The 17,562-nt window shown below is 40.5% G+C and overlaps 1 protein-coding gene across 1 annotated transcript; it reads right to left on the reverse strand.

Annotated features, from left to right (window-relative positions):
• Nucleotides 1-2,508: 2,508 nt before the first annotated feature.
• SLC13A2 (solute carrier family 13 member 2) lies at nucleotides 2,509-14,680 on the reverse strand. Its single transcript, XM_010173567.2, has 12 exons — nucleotides 14,500-14,680; nucleotides 11,459-11,587; nucleotides 10,982-11,118; nucleotides 9,655-9,881; nucleotides 8,578-8,758; nucleotides 8,236-8,358; nucleotides 7,097-7,318; nucleotides 6,897-6,994; nucleotides 6,206-6,327; nucleotides 4,695-4,856; nucleotides 3,595-3,732; nucleotides 2,509-2,640 (listed from the first exon to the last, which is right to left on the reverse strand). Exons 1-12 carry the CDS (start codon nucleotides 14,599-14,601, stop codon nucleotides 2,509-2,511), a joined length of 1,773 nt encoding a protein of 590 aa, XP_010171869.2. The 5' UTR covers nucleotides 14,602-14,680.
• Nucleotides 14,681-17,562: the final 2,882 nt, after the last annotated feature.

Consider the following 17,562-nt stretch of genomic DNA (forward strand, 5'->3'; position numbering starts at 1 on the left):
CAAGCACACTATATTTAGCTGTAACTCAACTAGTCCTGCACTCAGACACACCCAAGGCAAGAAACTGCCCAGTGCGTACTTGCTATTGCCATCACTTCAAGGTGGAAACTACTAATGAATTTTTCCTTTCTCTTTATGTCCTGGTATTATTGTTAACTTTTCTGCCTACAGATTACAGCTTTTCACCTGTCTTCTTCTGGAAGCTGGGCATTTGGATACCCCTTGAGTAACTTTCGCTACAGCCATTTTCTGGTAAGTCTCGAACCTTTATGTACTCATACATGCTAATAAGCATGGAACACCCAGCGTTATTGCATTGGCCCTATGACACTCTCTGCTACTTGATGTCTCTCTTCTTTCTTCTCGAGATTGCCATAAAGATTGCACCTGTGCTCCTGCATGTACTTATGCACACCACAGCCTCTGAATAATGTAGACTAATAGAAAAGACTTCAAAGAACCATAACACAGTTTTAAAGGGCTGGAAGGAGAGGCTGATGGGAAATGTTATAAGAATTCAACATTTCCTGCTTAGCTAGGCAGTAATTTAGAAGGACATGTAAACTACGTGCAAGTATTTCAAAGAAAATAAAAAGCAAACAAAAGCTGTGCACACTGCCCTGATGCTGTAGACAAAGAGCAAAAAAGGGAGAGGTTTACAGCAAATCATCTGCTTGAGTTTGCCATTTTTTTTAGGTACTCAGACACAGGGCAAGCAGGGTAATGAAAATATTTAGACAGATTTGGATGTTATTTGAGAGAGGTAAATGCAAAGGGAAAAAAATTGAGTGGTTTAGCAGTGACCTGAGCAAGTCATTATGTGATTGAAATCAATTACCCAGGAGCTCATTAGCAAAAGAGAATAAATGTCCTTCCTTCTTGTGCTGTCGATATTCTATTGGATCCCTGTCACATATCAAATCAAAACACTATGTTTCAAAGCCACTGAAGGGTTAATACCAGACTGTTCTTTCCGGGACAATGATTTTCCAGAGCAACTGTGCTTGTCAGGCCAAGGAAGCTGTCAGTGCAAAGGGAATCAGTGACCAGCAGATACCAGAATTGTCTTGACAATTGGAACTGGAAAGAAACCACTGCAGGTCAGTGAATTCTAACGTTTTATAAATCAAATGTACACTGTGCTTTGTCCTTATCTCCTAATAATTAGGGTGAAGGAATATTTTGAAGAACATGCATCCTATTTTAGAGTGAAATTCACTCGTGTTCACTCTCGTTGAACCAGTACGGTTCAAGTTGTATTTCAGAAATGCAATAGACTGTGCAAAACTTAGGCAGGCAACAACAGAACAAAGCACGTGGCACAAAGTTCAGGGGCACGTATTGTATAACTGATCTGTCTGAACCCAACCTCATTTATGGTACTAAGTGCTTGATTTGGCAAAGTGTCTTTGGATATTCCAGTATGTTTGTGAGTTTGGTCATTAGGAGTCTATGTGCTACTGAAAGTCAGTTCCAGCAGAATAGGGATTAAATATTTAACTACATTAGGGGCTTTGGAAAAGATCTTCGTTTTTAGAGTCCAAGAAAATTGGACTCTTAATAATAAAGTAATTAATACTTTAACGATAAGAGAAAATCAATTATGCTAACTTCTCAGATTATTTCAAGATATTCTAAGGAAGCACACAAACAAACAGTTGATACATAGAAGACAGAACTAGAAGCAGTGATATATAGTCAGAAAAATTTCCATAACACGGAGAGTACATTAAAAAATAAATCTTTAATTCAATCATATATATTTTAGAACACAGGGATTCTTCCCCTCTCAAGAGAATATTATTATTCTTATCATGACCTTGCAGGCTGTAATCTTACATAAATAACAATGGGACATATATTCTGGGAAAAAATGGTCTTTTACATTCATAACAAGTGGACTGCAAATAAATATATTTCAAAGTAATAGAATGGGCTGACAGTATGTGATTTGTCTGTAATCATACAACACATGCATTGCTGTGAATGCCCATAGGAGTATATAAAAATCATGTACATTTTGAACATATACACAGAGGTCTGTATACACATACACAGGTGAATATTCATATTAGCTTTGACAATACACAGATATAGGCATGAAATCAGGTACATAGAGTCTCTCACTTTCCATTTATATATACACCTCCCTCTTCTTTCTCACAGCAGATTTCAGGCTTTGCAGGTGGAGTTTGAAAAGTGATGTAGCTAGAACTTGGGGAAAATCTACCCCTGCTGAAGCAGAAAATCTAAAGATACCTGGAACAGTTGAAAAGCCAAAGGTTACCTTGTCTTACTGCTGGGGTAACAAAATCGCCTGCTAAACAGCACTGTTAGGCAATTTTATTGCTGTTATCAACTGAATGATTTTGCTTGTAGGTGGCTTGTCCTTTTCCACAGAACAGGCCTGTCTCTTAACCACTGCCTCAGCAAAACTTGCGCAGATGGTAGTCTTGCTCTCATTGCAGTTCTAACAGAAAGAGTTGTTGGTTCGTTTCCCTCTCTGTACTACGGGCAGGTACCTGTCCTATTTGCCCAAGATGGAAAAGTTTGCAGTTGGAACAAAGATGAAGCCCAGGTGTTGATGGCTAGAGTTATTGTCAGAACTCCTAGGATGTTGAGTACACACCCAGCTTTGGCCTAGAATTATAAAAGAGAAGGGTTATTAGTTGAACCAAGTACTTTTTTCCTTCCTTGCTGATTAGGATTGTTTGTATGGTTAGATTTTCACTGTGAGGGTGGTCAGACACTGGAACAGGTTGCCCAAGGAAGTTGTGGATGCTCCTCCCTGGAAGTGTTGAAGGCCAGGCTGGATGAGGCTTTGAGCAACCTGGTCTAGTGGAAGGTGTCCCTGCTGATGGCAGGGGGATTGGAACTAGATGATCTTTAAGGTCCCTTCCAACCCAAACCATTCTATGATTCTATGATTTTCTCTTTGGCCTTTTTTCACACCTCCATCAGAACTCCATCAAACTACATTTAAGCTGGTTTTCTTCACAAGTATAATTTGTATTAGGGGAAAATGAGTTTCCATTGGATAAATCTCTTAAAGCGGAAGTCCTGAATCCTTTTAATCCACTTACTTAACACTTTTTCTTCTGACCTGGCATCTGTCTCTTTGGATTTCTTCTTGGATCAATAATAAATTGGAAATGTTATCAAGCGACATGACATCCTTGTCCGTCTTTCCTTAACATAGTGAGAAAGGGTATCAGGGCAGCCTAGTGAGATGTGCTAGGCTTTCCCCTGGTCCCTGCAGAAGGACTGGCCAGATGACAGGGCTCTTTGACACCCCTAATATCTACATTTGAGCTTTTGGAACAGACATTGACATTTCTCATTGATAGCAAGCTCTTGTTGGAACATCTACAAGAAGCCTTGGGTGTTTTTCAAAAGCTTCATAGCATCTTTATAAGGCTGTATATTAGAGTCAGTGTGACCCTTTATTAATTCACACATGTATGTTCTTCTTTCCATTTGACTTTAGCTGAGTACATTGAGTTTTGTAACACACTTTCAAGAAGAACTAAAATTAGAAAAAAGAAAGATCAAAACTAGTGATGAAAATTTTGAAAATAATGTGATTTTGCTCACCATATCTATAACTTTGAGTTGTCCATATGAGAAGACAATGGCATTGGGAGGAGTGGCCACTGGGAGCATGAACGCCAATGATGCAGAAAGTGTACAGGGCAGCATGACATAGAGTGGATTGAGGCAGATTGCTTCAGCCTATGGAAGCAGGGAGAGCAAAGATGATGGTTTTGATATACAAAAATGCATAGAAATCTTTTGGCAGAAGACTGATTGTATTTGTCCGTGTCAGAAACCTTGTTCTCTCCTAAACACTGCAGCCACTCATATTTTGGTTCTGCTTTAGAAACTTTTAGCCAATGTCTTTATGCAGCAAATGCAAGAATTGATTTTGTGGTCAGTGCTTTGTGTTCTTGACTGTGGAATCTGATCACTGCTGCAGTATAAATTAATAATTATGATTGTATTCAACTCTAAAACCAGGAAAAAAAATGTAGAGTGGCTTCAACCTGGTTAAGAAAAAAACTAAATTATCAGGGGAAGCAAGGTAGCCCAAACTCTGAAGGTGAGTGGATCAGTTTAGGGGTTAGCTGAAGTCTATTCAAAAAAGATTTTGGTGGAGCTTATTCCAGTTTCTATCTGGAACCAGCTTTTCACACTGCAGAACGACATCTACCCCATCAACAGGAATCTCCTGTGGAAATGCAAAAGTCTGAATTAGGTCATAGAGCTTGACTAATGCTATCACCCTCAGAGACTTCTGGAAGGCTGGTGGTCGGAGTGAAATACAGTAATGGAATGTTGCAGGGAAGCAAATGCTGCTGCTGTCTCTGTGCAGAACAAATAGGAAAAAACAAGTACAGCTGGCAGTGACCTCATGAGGTTGTTTAGGCCAGAAGGCAAAGTCTAATATGCCAATGAATTTAATCCCTTTACTTTTCACCAGCAATGATTTTTAGAAAGGTTGAACTAAGCACAGTGTGTGTGAGTGCACACATATACATACATATATGTGTATTTTAAGTCTTGTATTCCAGATCAGATACACGAACGAGTGCTTGCCTAGGTCAGTCAGTCAGTTTTTATAATTGAGCACATATAAGCTTGGAGAAGAGTTGAAAGCTGTTCTAATAAGAGTATTTTGAAATGCTGGAACTTACCAATGAAGCCAGAATAGGGAGAAAGAGGGTAGTGGTGGCCACATTGCTGGTGCACTCAGTGAAAGTGGCAATAAGGAGACACAACAGGAGAGCAATAGCTGGGTGAGGGATCTGCTGCAGAGGAGTCAGTTTGCTACCTAACCATGCAGACAGACCAGATTCCTGTAACAGAGGAAAGAGGTCTGTCAGGATAGTAGGCTGGAGGAGAAATAGCCACTTCACAGTCCAATTACATTTCTCATACCAATTCTACCTTCCCTTCTAATAGGAGTTCTCATACAAACTGCTTTCTGTAGAAAAACGTGTAAGAGGCAATGCTCATAGAGACAATAATTCAGTAGGTTAAACAAAAATAAACATGCTTTCCCTTGCAAAGAATTTGAAAGAAGATGATACTACATTTACAATGTTATTTATAGCAAATAACTATTTCTCTGTTCAGGCCATGTATTTGATGATTTATTCTAGAATAAATTAATGTCATTTCTTCAATCTTTCCTTTTCCAAACCCATTGCCCAGACATCCAATCATTCTTACTACCTTTCTCTAAACTTTCTTCATATAGCCCACATGTTGTTGCAGACTGATACCCAACACTGAATACATTACTGTACCTCAGGATTTACCGGTCCTGAGTGGAAGGATTATATTTTACATATCTTATGTATGATTGTCCCACATATAGCTTCCAGTTGTTTGCTTTTTTCTCAGTAGCAATACAAAAATATTGACTAGAATAAGGTGTATGAGCAGCTTTAAAACTTATCCAGTCATTTCCACATCTTGCATTTGTGATACTTAGTTATTTCTTCCTCTTTCCCATGCTGAGTTGCAGCCTTGTTTTCTAGAAACACTTGTACACGTCATTGTGATCTTTGAATTCTAAACTAGTATTTCCAGGCACTTGAAGCTTTCTACAATTTGTTTATTGTCTATAGATTTAATAAAGGTATTGTCTGTTCCATCATCTAAGTCATTACTGAAAAATAATTTGTAGCACTGGACTCCTGGCAGATACCTGCAGAAGTACATCAGTACGTCCTTCAGTTTGACAGTCAGATGTTTTTATCTGCTCCTGAAGGTTCTCTAGCTAGCTCTACATTTGTCTTCTAGTAGTTTAATTTAAATCGTATTTCTGTACGTAGTTTATTTGAAATAGTTTGGAGACCCATCCTGGGCATATTATCTCCTCATGCTTGCTACAACAATTAAGTTTTATTTAAGAGAACCTTTAATGTATTGGGATAGTTTCTTCATCATCCACTTTTCTAGAAACACAGTTAATCATGCTGCCTTGATTGGTAGTACAACCCCAAGTGCACAGGCAAAAAGATTTGTTCTAATCACAGGACTCCTAAGGATGGTGAAGTTTGTCCTGCTGCCACTAGCTGAGGAAATGCACTTTTGGTGCTACCAGCATGCCCTCTTGCGTTCTGGGAGAGCACATGTGAAAAGCAAGATGGAAAACACCTAGGAAGACACAAATACCAGGTAAGCAGAGGGATGATACCTCACTCCCTTTGGCTAAGGCAAAGCCACCTCCCAGCAGAAACACGATGTTCCATGGCATTTTCTGGTGAACTACTTTCCAGTCCAAGAGAGCTGGAGGTGCTTGGATCTTTGACTTGTTGCCTAAAATCCAAAAAGATTTTGTAAGCCATATTACATCCTTCAAAGAAAGGAGGATGTCTTGGTGGGAGATTAGTTTAGTCAGAACATCAGGAAAGACTTCTGCCAGCAAAATCAAGTACACAGTGGAATTATCTCCTAATGCAAATGATGAGAGCCTCATCAACAAAGATTTTAAAACTTGACTTGCAAAAATACTAATGAATGATCTGTGGTTGCTCCATAAGGGATAGTAGAATAAAGGTAAGAATTAGTTAAAAGGCAGTATATCTGCAGAACTCTGTGTTTCTGTTAAGTCCTCTATTCTCTCCTGAAGACTCCAGCTTCAGGATAGTGTGAATATCAGTGTCTGGGACACTGCTCAGGTAAGAGCTTCCTACTTAAATTACAAGAAACACAGAACTTTTATGGGTTACATGCCTTGCCTAGCCTAAAGCATACAGCTGTAGCGCTGCAGGAAGAGCAGTTTGAAATCTTGTGTCATGTTTGAAATTTCCTTTGTAAATCTAAAATGTAAAACTTCCCGTGTACCTGTTCTGACAGTTGATTTTTGATGCCTTCAGTAAACTTACCTCTTGGTTGTTTGTCTCTGGCATTGTTAGAAATGTCAGAAGGGATGATGAACAACAAAACTGAAATGAAGATGGCAACTGTAGCATCGGTGACATAGCTGCAATAGATCAGTCAGAAATTCAGTCTAGCTGTGTTTTCACCCTAATGAAATTTACCCTACTTCATTTTTATCCAAAGTGAGGAGGAAAAGTGGTGATACCTTGTATCATTTTTGTTGAAAAGAACTGTTGCCCAACCTGGTATGAAACCAGGGTCTCTTGTAAACCAGAGCAGCACCAGTAGTATGAAGAGGGTCAAAACTGCTATTTCTGCAAATTTCATTGGGCCCAATTTCTTGCTTTCTTCCTTGATAATGCTGTAGGCCTGCTGCTCCTTAGCCTTTGCAGAAGCATTTGCAGCACAACCAAAATTCTTCCGAAAACTAGAAAAAAACGGACAAGAAAGAGACACTTGCCAGATTTCCTCAGAGTTGAGAATCCGAATTTTATACTCAGTCACATTGTCTTTTAGATATAAGTATTTATAGATGCATATACAAGTTATGTATAAAATTATCATAGCATCAGCAGCCATAGGTGTTGGATAGTAACTACATTGGACTGTGTACTGCCAAGATGATCAGAAAGAAGGTTCTGACCTCTAAAAGCTCATGATCTAAATATAAACATGTCTGCTATCTGGACACATGGGGAAATAATGTAAATGTTAGTGGATTGACAAGGCTATATGATCACCAGGAAGTAAGCAGTTGCTAAGCTTTTTAAAATAACAGAAAAGGAGAATTTCAGAAGAGGAATTTGAAGACAAAAGTACCATGTTGTGTATTACAGGGCTCTTTCCATTTAAAAGAAAGGAAGCTGAGGATAATGCAAAAGTGATAGGCTGAGTATTAAACAGGTAGGTAACGCAAGCTGGTTGTATGGGGTGATGAGCACTGGGAACTGGCACACTATTAATCCTCTAGGTCTGTAGCAACTCTCGTCACAAGGGTATTTACCAGCTACATGTAGAAATCAGTTTCCTGGTTTGAAGCACAACAATCTTTCAGGACATGAAAGCAATGCTGCAGAGCAGGTTATATGCAGTTATAGCTTCCTATTTTCATCTACAGAGTATATTTAACTGGGATTTGATCAGGTTCCTCAGAGAAAAAGCTGAAGTATTTTTAACAGGTCCTTAGTATGCTGTTCTGCTAGTCTGTTGTATGTGAGGACTATGTCACTTGCTGTCTGACTTTCAAGCATAGGTTCATCAAGAAAAACACCACTTGTGTTACAACATGTAATGTACTTGCTAACAGGCCTGTCAGCTGTACTACGGGGTGTAAAGGGTACTCACTTAAAGCCCAAGTACAATATCTGCAGCCAAATCCACGTCAAAACCAGTAACACGATCATGGTGGGGAAGGCAAAGGAGAACCAAGAAGCAAAGTTGATGATATTGCCATTGTCAGGAAAGAGCCTGTAAAATGTAGATGGCTGTTAGTGTCCAAAATTCTACACTCTCTTCTGTAATGAATGATTCAGAATAAAGGAGGATCTGTGGGGCCCACTAAGGAAGAGGAGCTGACTTTCTGACAAAGTTACCGAATTGCTATTTTCCTTCTCTGTGGCTGGAAGTCAGCTGTAGCAGAATGATGCAGTTTAGTGGGTGTGTGATCCCAAATTCAACCAGACTTACTCATCAACTTGTCCTTGCAGTACCAGATTTGGTGTTGTCCCAGTCAGAGTTGCAATCCCTCCAATACTGGCTGAGTAACAAATACAGAGAGACATTCCCTTGCAGAATTTCTTGTGTTTCTCCTCTATCAGATCTTCATTTCTCTTTCTGTCTTCCTCAATTGTCAGGACATGGCTATTACCTAGGTCCCAGGACAGGAACAAAAGAGTTAGAGAAGCTAGAGTGGATAGGGAAAAAAAAAATTCAGTATTTCAAGGCTGGGACACAATGGACTCCAAGCTGAAGAAGCCAAATTGCCTCATTTTAAGGCTGGCGTTTTGAGTTCCTTGATCTTCTGTCCATTTTCACCAGTCGTCTTGATACAGAGCAGTTTTTCAGAAGAAGAGAAGTTGAAATATGTGATAAAGTCCAAACACACTGCTGACACTTCTTGGTGAACTAGGGCAAGGTCTGAACTGCATGTGGAGGGGAAAGAGGCAAGAATTCAGGGAGGTACCACAGAGTCAGAGGAGTTGGACTGAAAGGAACTCATTCTGGACCAGCACCTGACTATGGGCACTGAGATTTACATTCAGAAACACTTGAGTTGTCTCAAAGATGAGAAGAAGGCAAGACAGCTGGTAAAGAGATACTGTTGCATGATTGCATACCTTTGGATTAGAAAGATCATTTTAATCCCTAACCTTCTGGCATGAAATAGGCCAGAAATTTTCCCCCTGAAATTCCCTATTATCTGAAAAGTTACCCAGTAGATAATAATAGAACTAACAGAAATACCTAGGGAAATATCAAGCCTCATGTAAAGGCTTCAGCTAATGGAGAATTTATACATTTTGTTGTTTTGTTGGTTAGTTTTCATCGCTTCATATTTTCAATCTATTTCTAACTTCAGCCAAGTCAGTAGATCTTACTGTGCTTTTGTCTGGTTCACAGAAGAGGCTCGTAAATGCTGTCTGACACAGTCAGGATGCTCTAGGTGCATTCTTTTAGAATTTACTAGCAACTGTAATGACAGTGAAGAAGGCATCAGATCATCCTCCGCTATCCCAAAGAGAAAAACACCCATAACCCGCTCACCTTTTTCCTCTTTTTCTTTGTAGCTCTCTGGTTTAGTTGCCTCTTCCTGCAGTTCAAAGGCTTTGTTAATGCTTTCAGAAGCTTGGCCACCTGTGCTAGACTCCTTTTCAGACTTGTGCAACTGTTCCAACACCGCTTGTGCTATTGGGACCATCATGGCAGTGGTGGCGGTATTGCTGATCCACATGGACAGGAAGGCAGTCACAATCATGAAACCCATGAGGAGTCTGAAATGGAAAGGTTTGAAAAAGGCAGCTCAGAACTCAGTGCTGTAATGCCCCTTTTTTTAATACAAAGCTTTGGTTACAAATGCTGGGTTTGGAGAAAGCTTAGCAGTGCACACCTAGCACTTCTTCTTCTTACCCTGCTCTGCTTTGTGAATGCCACAGTAAGATTTGAAATGTTTTTTTTCTTTTTTAAATTTCAGCCAATTGTGCTTTTACATTCTTAGAACTAGGAAAGTGGGAGCTGGTATCTTCGAACAAACAGTTTGTCTAGTCAGTATCCTGCTTAATTCTGTATGCTGCCAAGGAAGGCAGGCCACCTCAATAACACATATTAATGTATTATAATATATTTTGAAGAGAATTACAAACTGAACTTGATCCCAAATGGCAATCAGTTTAAGCCATAAGGAAGATGATATCTTTTTCTGTAATTTTATCCCACCTCTATCATTTAAGATTCTCCTCTTACTCATATAAAATTCTAATCCTTGTTTCAGTATTACTATGTTATTTGTCTCAAAATTATTCTTTAGATGAGATGTAGATTATACAGTGGATAAAAAGGGTTTTATCTTGTATGCATTTTTATTCTATTGCTTTGTAATTTCCTTCAGTATTCCCTCTTCTTATGATCTGAGACAAATTAAATAGGGTTATGTAGCCTCTGCATAGCTTAAAGTTCTAGTCTGGTAAACATTTGTTGTTTTCAAAACAAACACCCTCATGTTTTCTCTTCTCTTTGCAGTCAGTAGAACAGTTAGAGAGTTTGTTTTCTGTGTTTCAGCTGTAGCCTTTCCTGATTGTCTAAAGCTGTGCTTCTGGCCAAGCCTAGCAGCACCCTTGTCTTTTCAGTATTGGCTCTCTTGTTGTTATTTCTCCACCTAAAGCTGTTTGGAGTTCAAAGAAGAGACACCAGGTCTGTAACACATCAAAGGATCCTCATTTTCAAGGTTTCTTCAGACACTAACTCACTTGGCCTGTAGAAGAGCATTTGTAGGATATGATTTGCAGATTCACATAGGAGACTACGGGTAACTCTGAGACAGGAACTAATGCCATAAAGTCCTTTATCCCACAGCGTTTTCACGACTGCTACTCACAGGGCTGGTCTGACACCAGTGATAAGCAAGACCCGCAGAGCAACACGCTTGTGTAGGTGCCAATTCTCAATAGCAACAGCCATCACCAGTCCCCCAATGAAAAGCATATTGGTGTCCTTCAGGTACTCCCGGCAGACCTGTAGCATGGAACAAGGGAGAGAAAAAAGTGACAATAAGCCAAGAGAGAAGACATTTTCTGAGGGAGGATCTTGTCCCAAAGACATTAGGACAGAGTAACTATGGATTGCATCTAAACAGTGAATTTGCTTTGATTTCAGATTAGCAGCTCCACCCAGAGTTCGCTCTGGGCTCATGCAAGTTCTGTTCCATGAAGAGGACAGACAATTCTCGGTGTAACAATTGTGCAATTTTCTTTTTTTGCACCACACACTGAAAATCACCCTGGAAATAATCCCAGAATAAAAGAAGCTGACCAATAAATACATAGGCAAACATATACAGAGTAAGATCTCTTACTGTTGTTGAATCCATGATATTCATTAGTGGGAACAGCAGGACAGGAAATAGAGCTGTGACAGCCAACGGTAAGGCTTCCGTGCACCAAAACAATGCCATCACTATGATAACATAACCACATCGGGCCTCCTGACGGGAAAAGAGCACATGAGATCAGAACAGACTGTACATGTCGGGCTTTGAGAAGGCAACAGCCCATAATTATATTCATTGCCTGATAAAGGGATTTGAGGAAAGGTTATGTTCTATCTTTCCCTCCCGTTTGTCCTCCTACCTGTGCAGATCCTAATCAAATGATAAACTATTCAACAACCTTGTCGGAACTGTGAGGAAAAGACTGGGGCCTCCAATGGGGAAAACCAAGAAACTTAGGAAAAGAAACAAACTGAAGACTTTGAACCCTTCATGATAAGGGATTGGCAGTCCCTGAACAATCAGAATTCTTGATTTTGCTGATGGTGGTATTTTCTTTTTATATATTTCTGTCTTTGAATTGCAGAAATAGTTACTGATCCAGTCAAGGTTTTGCCACCTTTTTCTCCACAGGTTTCAGGACATGGCCCAGATGAACCCCAAAGAATTTGGATTCCTTGTACTGTAAATACTTTTATCTATTTTTCATTGGATTTTTAGCTCAGTATAGACTTCAAGAGGTTCACTGACAAACTGCTCACAGATCAGTTTCAGCTTCCACTGACTGACTTGTTTATTTGAAGAAAGTATGATCCTTTATTTCATGTTATTCTTTTTGCTGAGAAAACATTGATTTAGTTCTGCTTTGGACCAATGTAGTGATGCTTATTGAGAAAACAATGAAGAGATGGAAACTGTAATGGCTAGATTACAGTGAAGTGAACCAAGCAGCTGCAATAGTGGCTGACAGGATCAAACCTGTGATGCTTTAAAACATGCTGAGGACTTCTGAACATGGCATGAAAGTTACAGAGCTGGTGAAGGGAAAGGATGAACAGAGGAGCTGAGTACTCTGGAGAAAAGAAGAAGATAGCAATCTAGGTGGTAAATTACCAAAGAAGAAGGGTTGGAGAAGTAAAACTGAAAGAGATTTGTGAAGAGACAAAAAGATGTCTTTTTGAGCCTTATTTTTGAATGAGAGCAATAAGAACCTCAGTTATACATCTGGCAAGCACTGGAAGCAATTTCCCAGTTTGATGATCTTTTTTCTCCCATTTTTGTTATTAAGAGATGCTAACGGGTGCCTTTTGAGAGACTCTAGCAACATATGGAACATATATCATGTGCACAGCAGTATTCCCTTCTAGCCTGCTGCGAACAGGCTCCCAGTAAAAGCTGGAATAAGGTTTTTCCCAAAGTCAGTTGGCCTGTAAGGACATTCCTCTGTCTTCAGACAAAATCTTTAGCATTGTTTGCTCTCATTTGTAATAGTTTTGTGCCCAGTGCTATGTCATTATAGGGCAGGTTAATAGCTCAACAGAACAGAAAAATGTGAAATTCCATCCTGTAAGTTGTCTGCTTACAACTCTGCATGCCGAGGTGGCAGCTTTTCCTGCTTAGCAGTACTGTGATGCACAACTCTAGCACAAGAAATCTTACAGACTGCAAAGGGACAAGCCCAGGACCTTTAATTTTTTGTGTTGTAGCTGACTACATGGAAACCAGAGGGGGTAATTTTCAAAAAGGAACTCAACCAAGAATGCCAAATCATTCCACAGGCAATACCAAGGATTTACAGTACGGTAACAACAACTAGCAAGTAAGTTTGAATTTATGGCCTCAGAGCAAAAAAAGATTCTCTTCCTGGCTACCTAGAACTTTTCTGATCTGATCTCTTAACTTTCCATAGGCAAAAGAGTTACTGAAGTTAACTAGCAAAAAAATACTTTTTCTGTTTTTCTTAGTAAGCTTTTAAGTGATAGTTTAAGCTATTTTATTTGCATAGCAAGGGAAGAAGAGGACACACCTGATCAGTTACCACATTTCACCTCAAGCCAGTGCCACTCTATCATTCTTGCTTGCAGCCCTCTGATCATAGCTTCAAAGTCTCTGATAACATTCAGAAAAAGAGCTATGAGGAGGAAGGACCTTTGGGACTGGCTGCACAAAAAGACAGGGAAGAGCTCGTAGAGTGAAGAATGAAGCTTGGTGAAGGAGACTAGGAACTGGGGGTCAGCAGGGATCGGGAGACAGGCAGGCAGAGACCAGAGGAAAGAGCTAGGACTTGACATCCAGAGAGCAGTGACAGGAGAGGTAGATTGGGATTCGCTATTTAATGGTGCTGGGACTGAAACAAGAGATTTGAAGACCAGAGATTGGATCTGTCTGCATGAAGAGATTAGGAGTGAGAGAAACAAGCCAGAGTGAAGAAGCAGCAGAACACAGGCAGTCTGCCTGCTCACTGTGCTGTATTTAAATGATCAATGTCTCAGAAATACCTGCCCCACTACTACAGGTTTCTGTAGTTAATTTTTTTCAGAAGGAATCCTGAGCAAGTTGTCTTCCAAAACTTGACATTTTAAATTTTAAATCATTGTTTGGAAAAATTCTTACAGAAATATGCTTTAAAAAGGAATGAAATGTGTATTATTTTGTCCTTATGTATCAGAATGCCTTGTCCATCTGACCAAGAAAAATGCCTTTTCTATCTGGCAATGACAAGAAGGTAAAAATTAGAAGAGGATATGGAATGGATACTTTTGGAAAATTGGAAGAGGGATTAAAACAGAGTCTTAGATTGTAACTTAGGTTCACACGTATGAGCTTCAGCACAGAAAGTCCTTTGCCAAATCAGATGCAAAGCAAAAGTTACAAAATTTTACATGACTGAGCATTCTTCTAGAATATGCAGTCACAGGTGTATCTGTTCATCCATCTGTTCATCACTGCTTTTATATTCCCCCACTATCAGTAGCCAAAGCAGTCTGCTCAGAAAAGATCTTCAATCAATAAATGAAGAAAGCGTCTCTGAGAAAGAATCTGTATGTTCTTCTCAGCTCTGTCACTTGAACAACTGTAAGGAGAGATTTGGAGATTTGGCTCTCAAATTCAATTTAAAAATTTCTTACCTTGGTAGGAACAGCCAGAGGCAGAGGAAGAAACAGAAGGGGTACGAACACTATGATCAGGTATTTCCTGAAGGCTAGGGTCATCTGCAAGAAGTCAGCCATGGTGCTGGAACTAGCCCAGTGCTGAAAGGCCTGAGGTCTGCTGCTGGAGACTATATAAACACTCGGGAATATTAACCATTGACCTCGGGAGGTTGGGTGTTGTTTTTGGAACTGTAATCAGAGAAAGGAGGAAGAGAACAAAGAAGGGAGGGGACAGCAAAAGAGTGTCAAGACCAGGAACTTTCTTAAGAAAATCTTCCTGATAACTGGTAAATCCCAGAAAGAATTAACTCCTTGTGGACCAAGTAGGTTTATTAAGTGTCATGAAATGACCTGCACTTTGTTTAAAGAACATTAATATTTTGGTCTTTAATAATGCCTTCTTTGAACAGGTACTGTTATTCCTCCTATAAAAAAGAGAAATGGCTCCCTCCATAATAGGTTGAAAATTGTGTTAAAATATGTAGAGTACTGAAAAACACATCTGCACCTGTAATACTCTAATACAGAGATTAGAAACATTACACAAAATGTTATATAAACATCATTGTTTCCACTGAGAAATTCTTTGAGTAGCAAAATCCACTAGAGCAGAGCTTCTGTCACCAGATGCCACATCAAGTCCCCATGCAGAAAAGGACTTGCAGTCCTTACCACCTGAGAGCAGGGGCACCTGTCTTTGTGCGGTCCAAGGATGAACCTCATGACAATTCTGTTTTCTTCTATCAAAGAGCAACAGGGGAAATGTTAAGGTATGGTCAGAACTCAGACAGGCTTGGGGACAAAGAAGGAACCTCGTAACTCTTTCTGACAACAGCCTGTTGTATCTCAGTGCATTGGGAAAGACTTGGCTACAGTGCATTGCTTTGCAAATACTGGGCTATTTTTTTCCACCTTTCAGATCTTGCAGGTTTATAGGCACAGCTTTGGTCGCTTGCAGGGTGTATTGGGGAAAAAAAGAAGAAAAAAAAAAAAGCACTATTGGGACATTACCATCAATTCTTGTCCCAGTTGCAAACAACTTCCAAAATACAAGCAATTAATTACTTCGTTCTGTAAATGCGCCAGAATGGAATTGAAGTTTTTAATTCCGAAGGGAGTGTCTTGTTAATGCCACTTTAATGTCTTTATTTGGTAGATGTGCAAGCGAATACTTCAGATAATGATGATAACATTTCCATTTTATTGGTATAAATTGTCTCAGCTCTGTTTAGAGCTTACTCAAGCAGAGAGAGAGAAAGAGAAGTGCAGACATTAGGTCATCTGATGTCAGCTCCACAAAGAGCTTCTGCTGTTTCTCTCTCACCCCTTTTCCACTGGAGCTTGTTTTCTTTCAATAATGTGCTTGTGATTGAAGAACAGGGAGGTTTCAGTTACCAGAGCTGCAAACTCACAGCTCTCTTGCAAGCTTGATTTAGGCACGTTGCTCACAAGAAACATAAATAACTGGCAATCATGAGCTTTAGCATTTCATCCTTGGTACAAAAATAATGAGACAGAGCTTTCAAATTAATTATAATCACCCCCCATTTTGTATCCCCATAATGTTGAATTAGTGTCTGAAAAGGTGCAGGGACAAGATCAGCCCATGGTAAAGTAATTTTTATCCTGTCTACTCTTATGTCCTAAGGTTGCAATGAAAATCTGAAAGGAAACTCCTCGTTTTCACATCTCTGTAACAGGAAGGTTGGCCTCCAGCTGCAGTCTTGTTTATGAGATGGAAGCAACAATCCAGAAGGACCTCAGCTAGTGAATTGTGCCTGTTGTTGGAAGCAGCACATCCACGGCGATTGTTTCCACTGCTGTGCGAGTCTTGTTACTTTCACAGATGCTACAGAGGAGCTCTGTAAGTGTGTCCCTGCAAAACTAATGCTTTAAGCTCAACAGGAGCCAGCAATGTGCGCTTGCAGCCCAGAAGGCCAACTGCATCCAGGGCTGCACCCAGAGCAGCATGGGCAGCAGGTCGAGGGAGGGGATTCTGCCCCTCTGCTCTGCTCTCATGAGACCCCACCTGCAGTGCTGCCTCCAGTTCTGGGGCCACCAACAGCAGAAGGACATGGACCTGCTGGAGTGGGTCCAGAGGTCCATGAGGATGATCAGGAGGCTGGAGCACCTCTCCTGTAAGGACAATTGAGAGAGTTGGGGCTGTTCAGCCTGGAGAAGAGAAGGCTCCGGGGAGACCTTCTAGTGGCCTCCCAGTACCTGAAAGGGCTCCAGGAAGGCTGGGGAGGGACTTTTTACAAGGGCAGGTAGTGGCAGAACAAGGGGTGATGGCTTGAAACTGGAAGAGGGGAGATTGGGATGAGATGTGAGGAAGAAATTCTTTGCTGTGAGGGTGGTGAGACACTGGCCCAGGTTGCCCAGAGAAGCTGTGGCTGGTCCTCCCTGGGCCAGGTTGAGCAACCTGGTCTAGTGGAAGGTGTCCCTGCTGATGGCAGGGGGGTTGGAACTGGATGAGCTTTCAGGTCACTCCCAACCCAAACCTTTCTGTGACTCTGCATCTTCAGAGGGATTTGTTAGAGCTTTCCCTGTAGCCTGTTAATACTCCCTCAGTGCTCTCATAGGAGTGATGCCAATTTCATTAATTTGGAACTACTCCAGTTTCTATAAATGGGTCAATCTAATAATCCACATTGTGCTCTTTGAATTTAAAGAACAGCTTGGTCTTTCCTCACTGATCATCTCTTCAAGGGAGATCAAACCTAACTGGAAACCAACAGCACAGCCTCATCCCAGCCTCTTGTGTGTCACCGTTTGGTCCTTTAGAAAAAGGAGTGTTTTCTAACGTGCTGTGAGTCAATAGCAGTGGTTACACATCGGTAGCCACAACGCTTGTCACATCTTTGTGCATTTAAAGCGTTGATTAGGACTTTTCCTTTCTTTGCAGATAAGAAAAAAACCCAAAAATACACAAAAACCCCCAGGTTTGACGTTTAAATTCCTGTAACTATCAGTAAGTAACACAACCGGGATGCTGGAGCAAGCCCTGCTCTCTCTGTTCGTCATGAAGGAGCAGCCGCA

This window comes from Antrostomus carolinensis, unplaced genomic scaffold (genome assembly GCF_000700745.2).
Source record: "Antrostomus carolinensis isolate BGI_N321 unplaced genomic scaffold, ASM70074v2 scaffold20088, whole genome shotgun sequence".
Lineage (NCBI taxonomy): Eukaryota > Metazoa > Chordata > Aves > Caprimulgiformes > Caprimulgidae > Antrostomus > Antrostomus carolinensis.

Excerpts from the sequence above, each read along its gene's own strand:
- SLC13A2 (XM_010173567.2), bottom strand. The coding sequence starts at position 14,601 with ATGGCTGACTTCTTGCAGATGACCCTAGCCTTCAGGAAATACCTGATC. Across the intron at positions 6,328-6,896 it reads CAGAGACAAACAACCAAGAG|GCAACAAGTCAAAGATCCAA; the intron begins GTAAGTTTACTG and ends TTTGGATTTTAG. Across the intron at positions 2,641-3,594 it reads AACTCAAAGTTATAGATATG|GCCAAAGCTGGGTGTGTACT; the intron begins GTGAGCAAAATC and ends TTATAATTCTAG.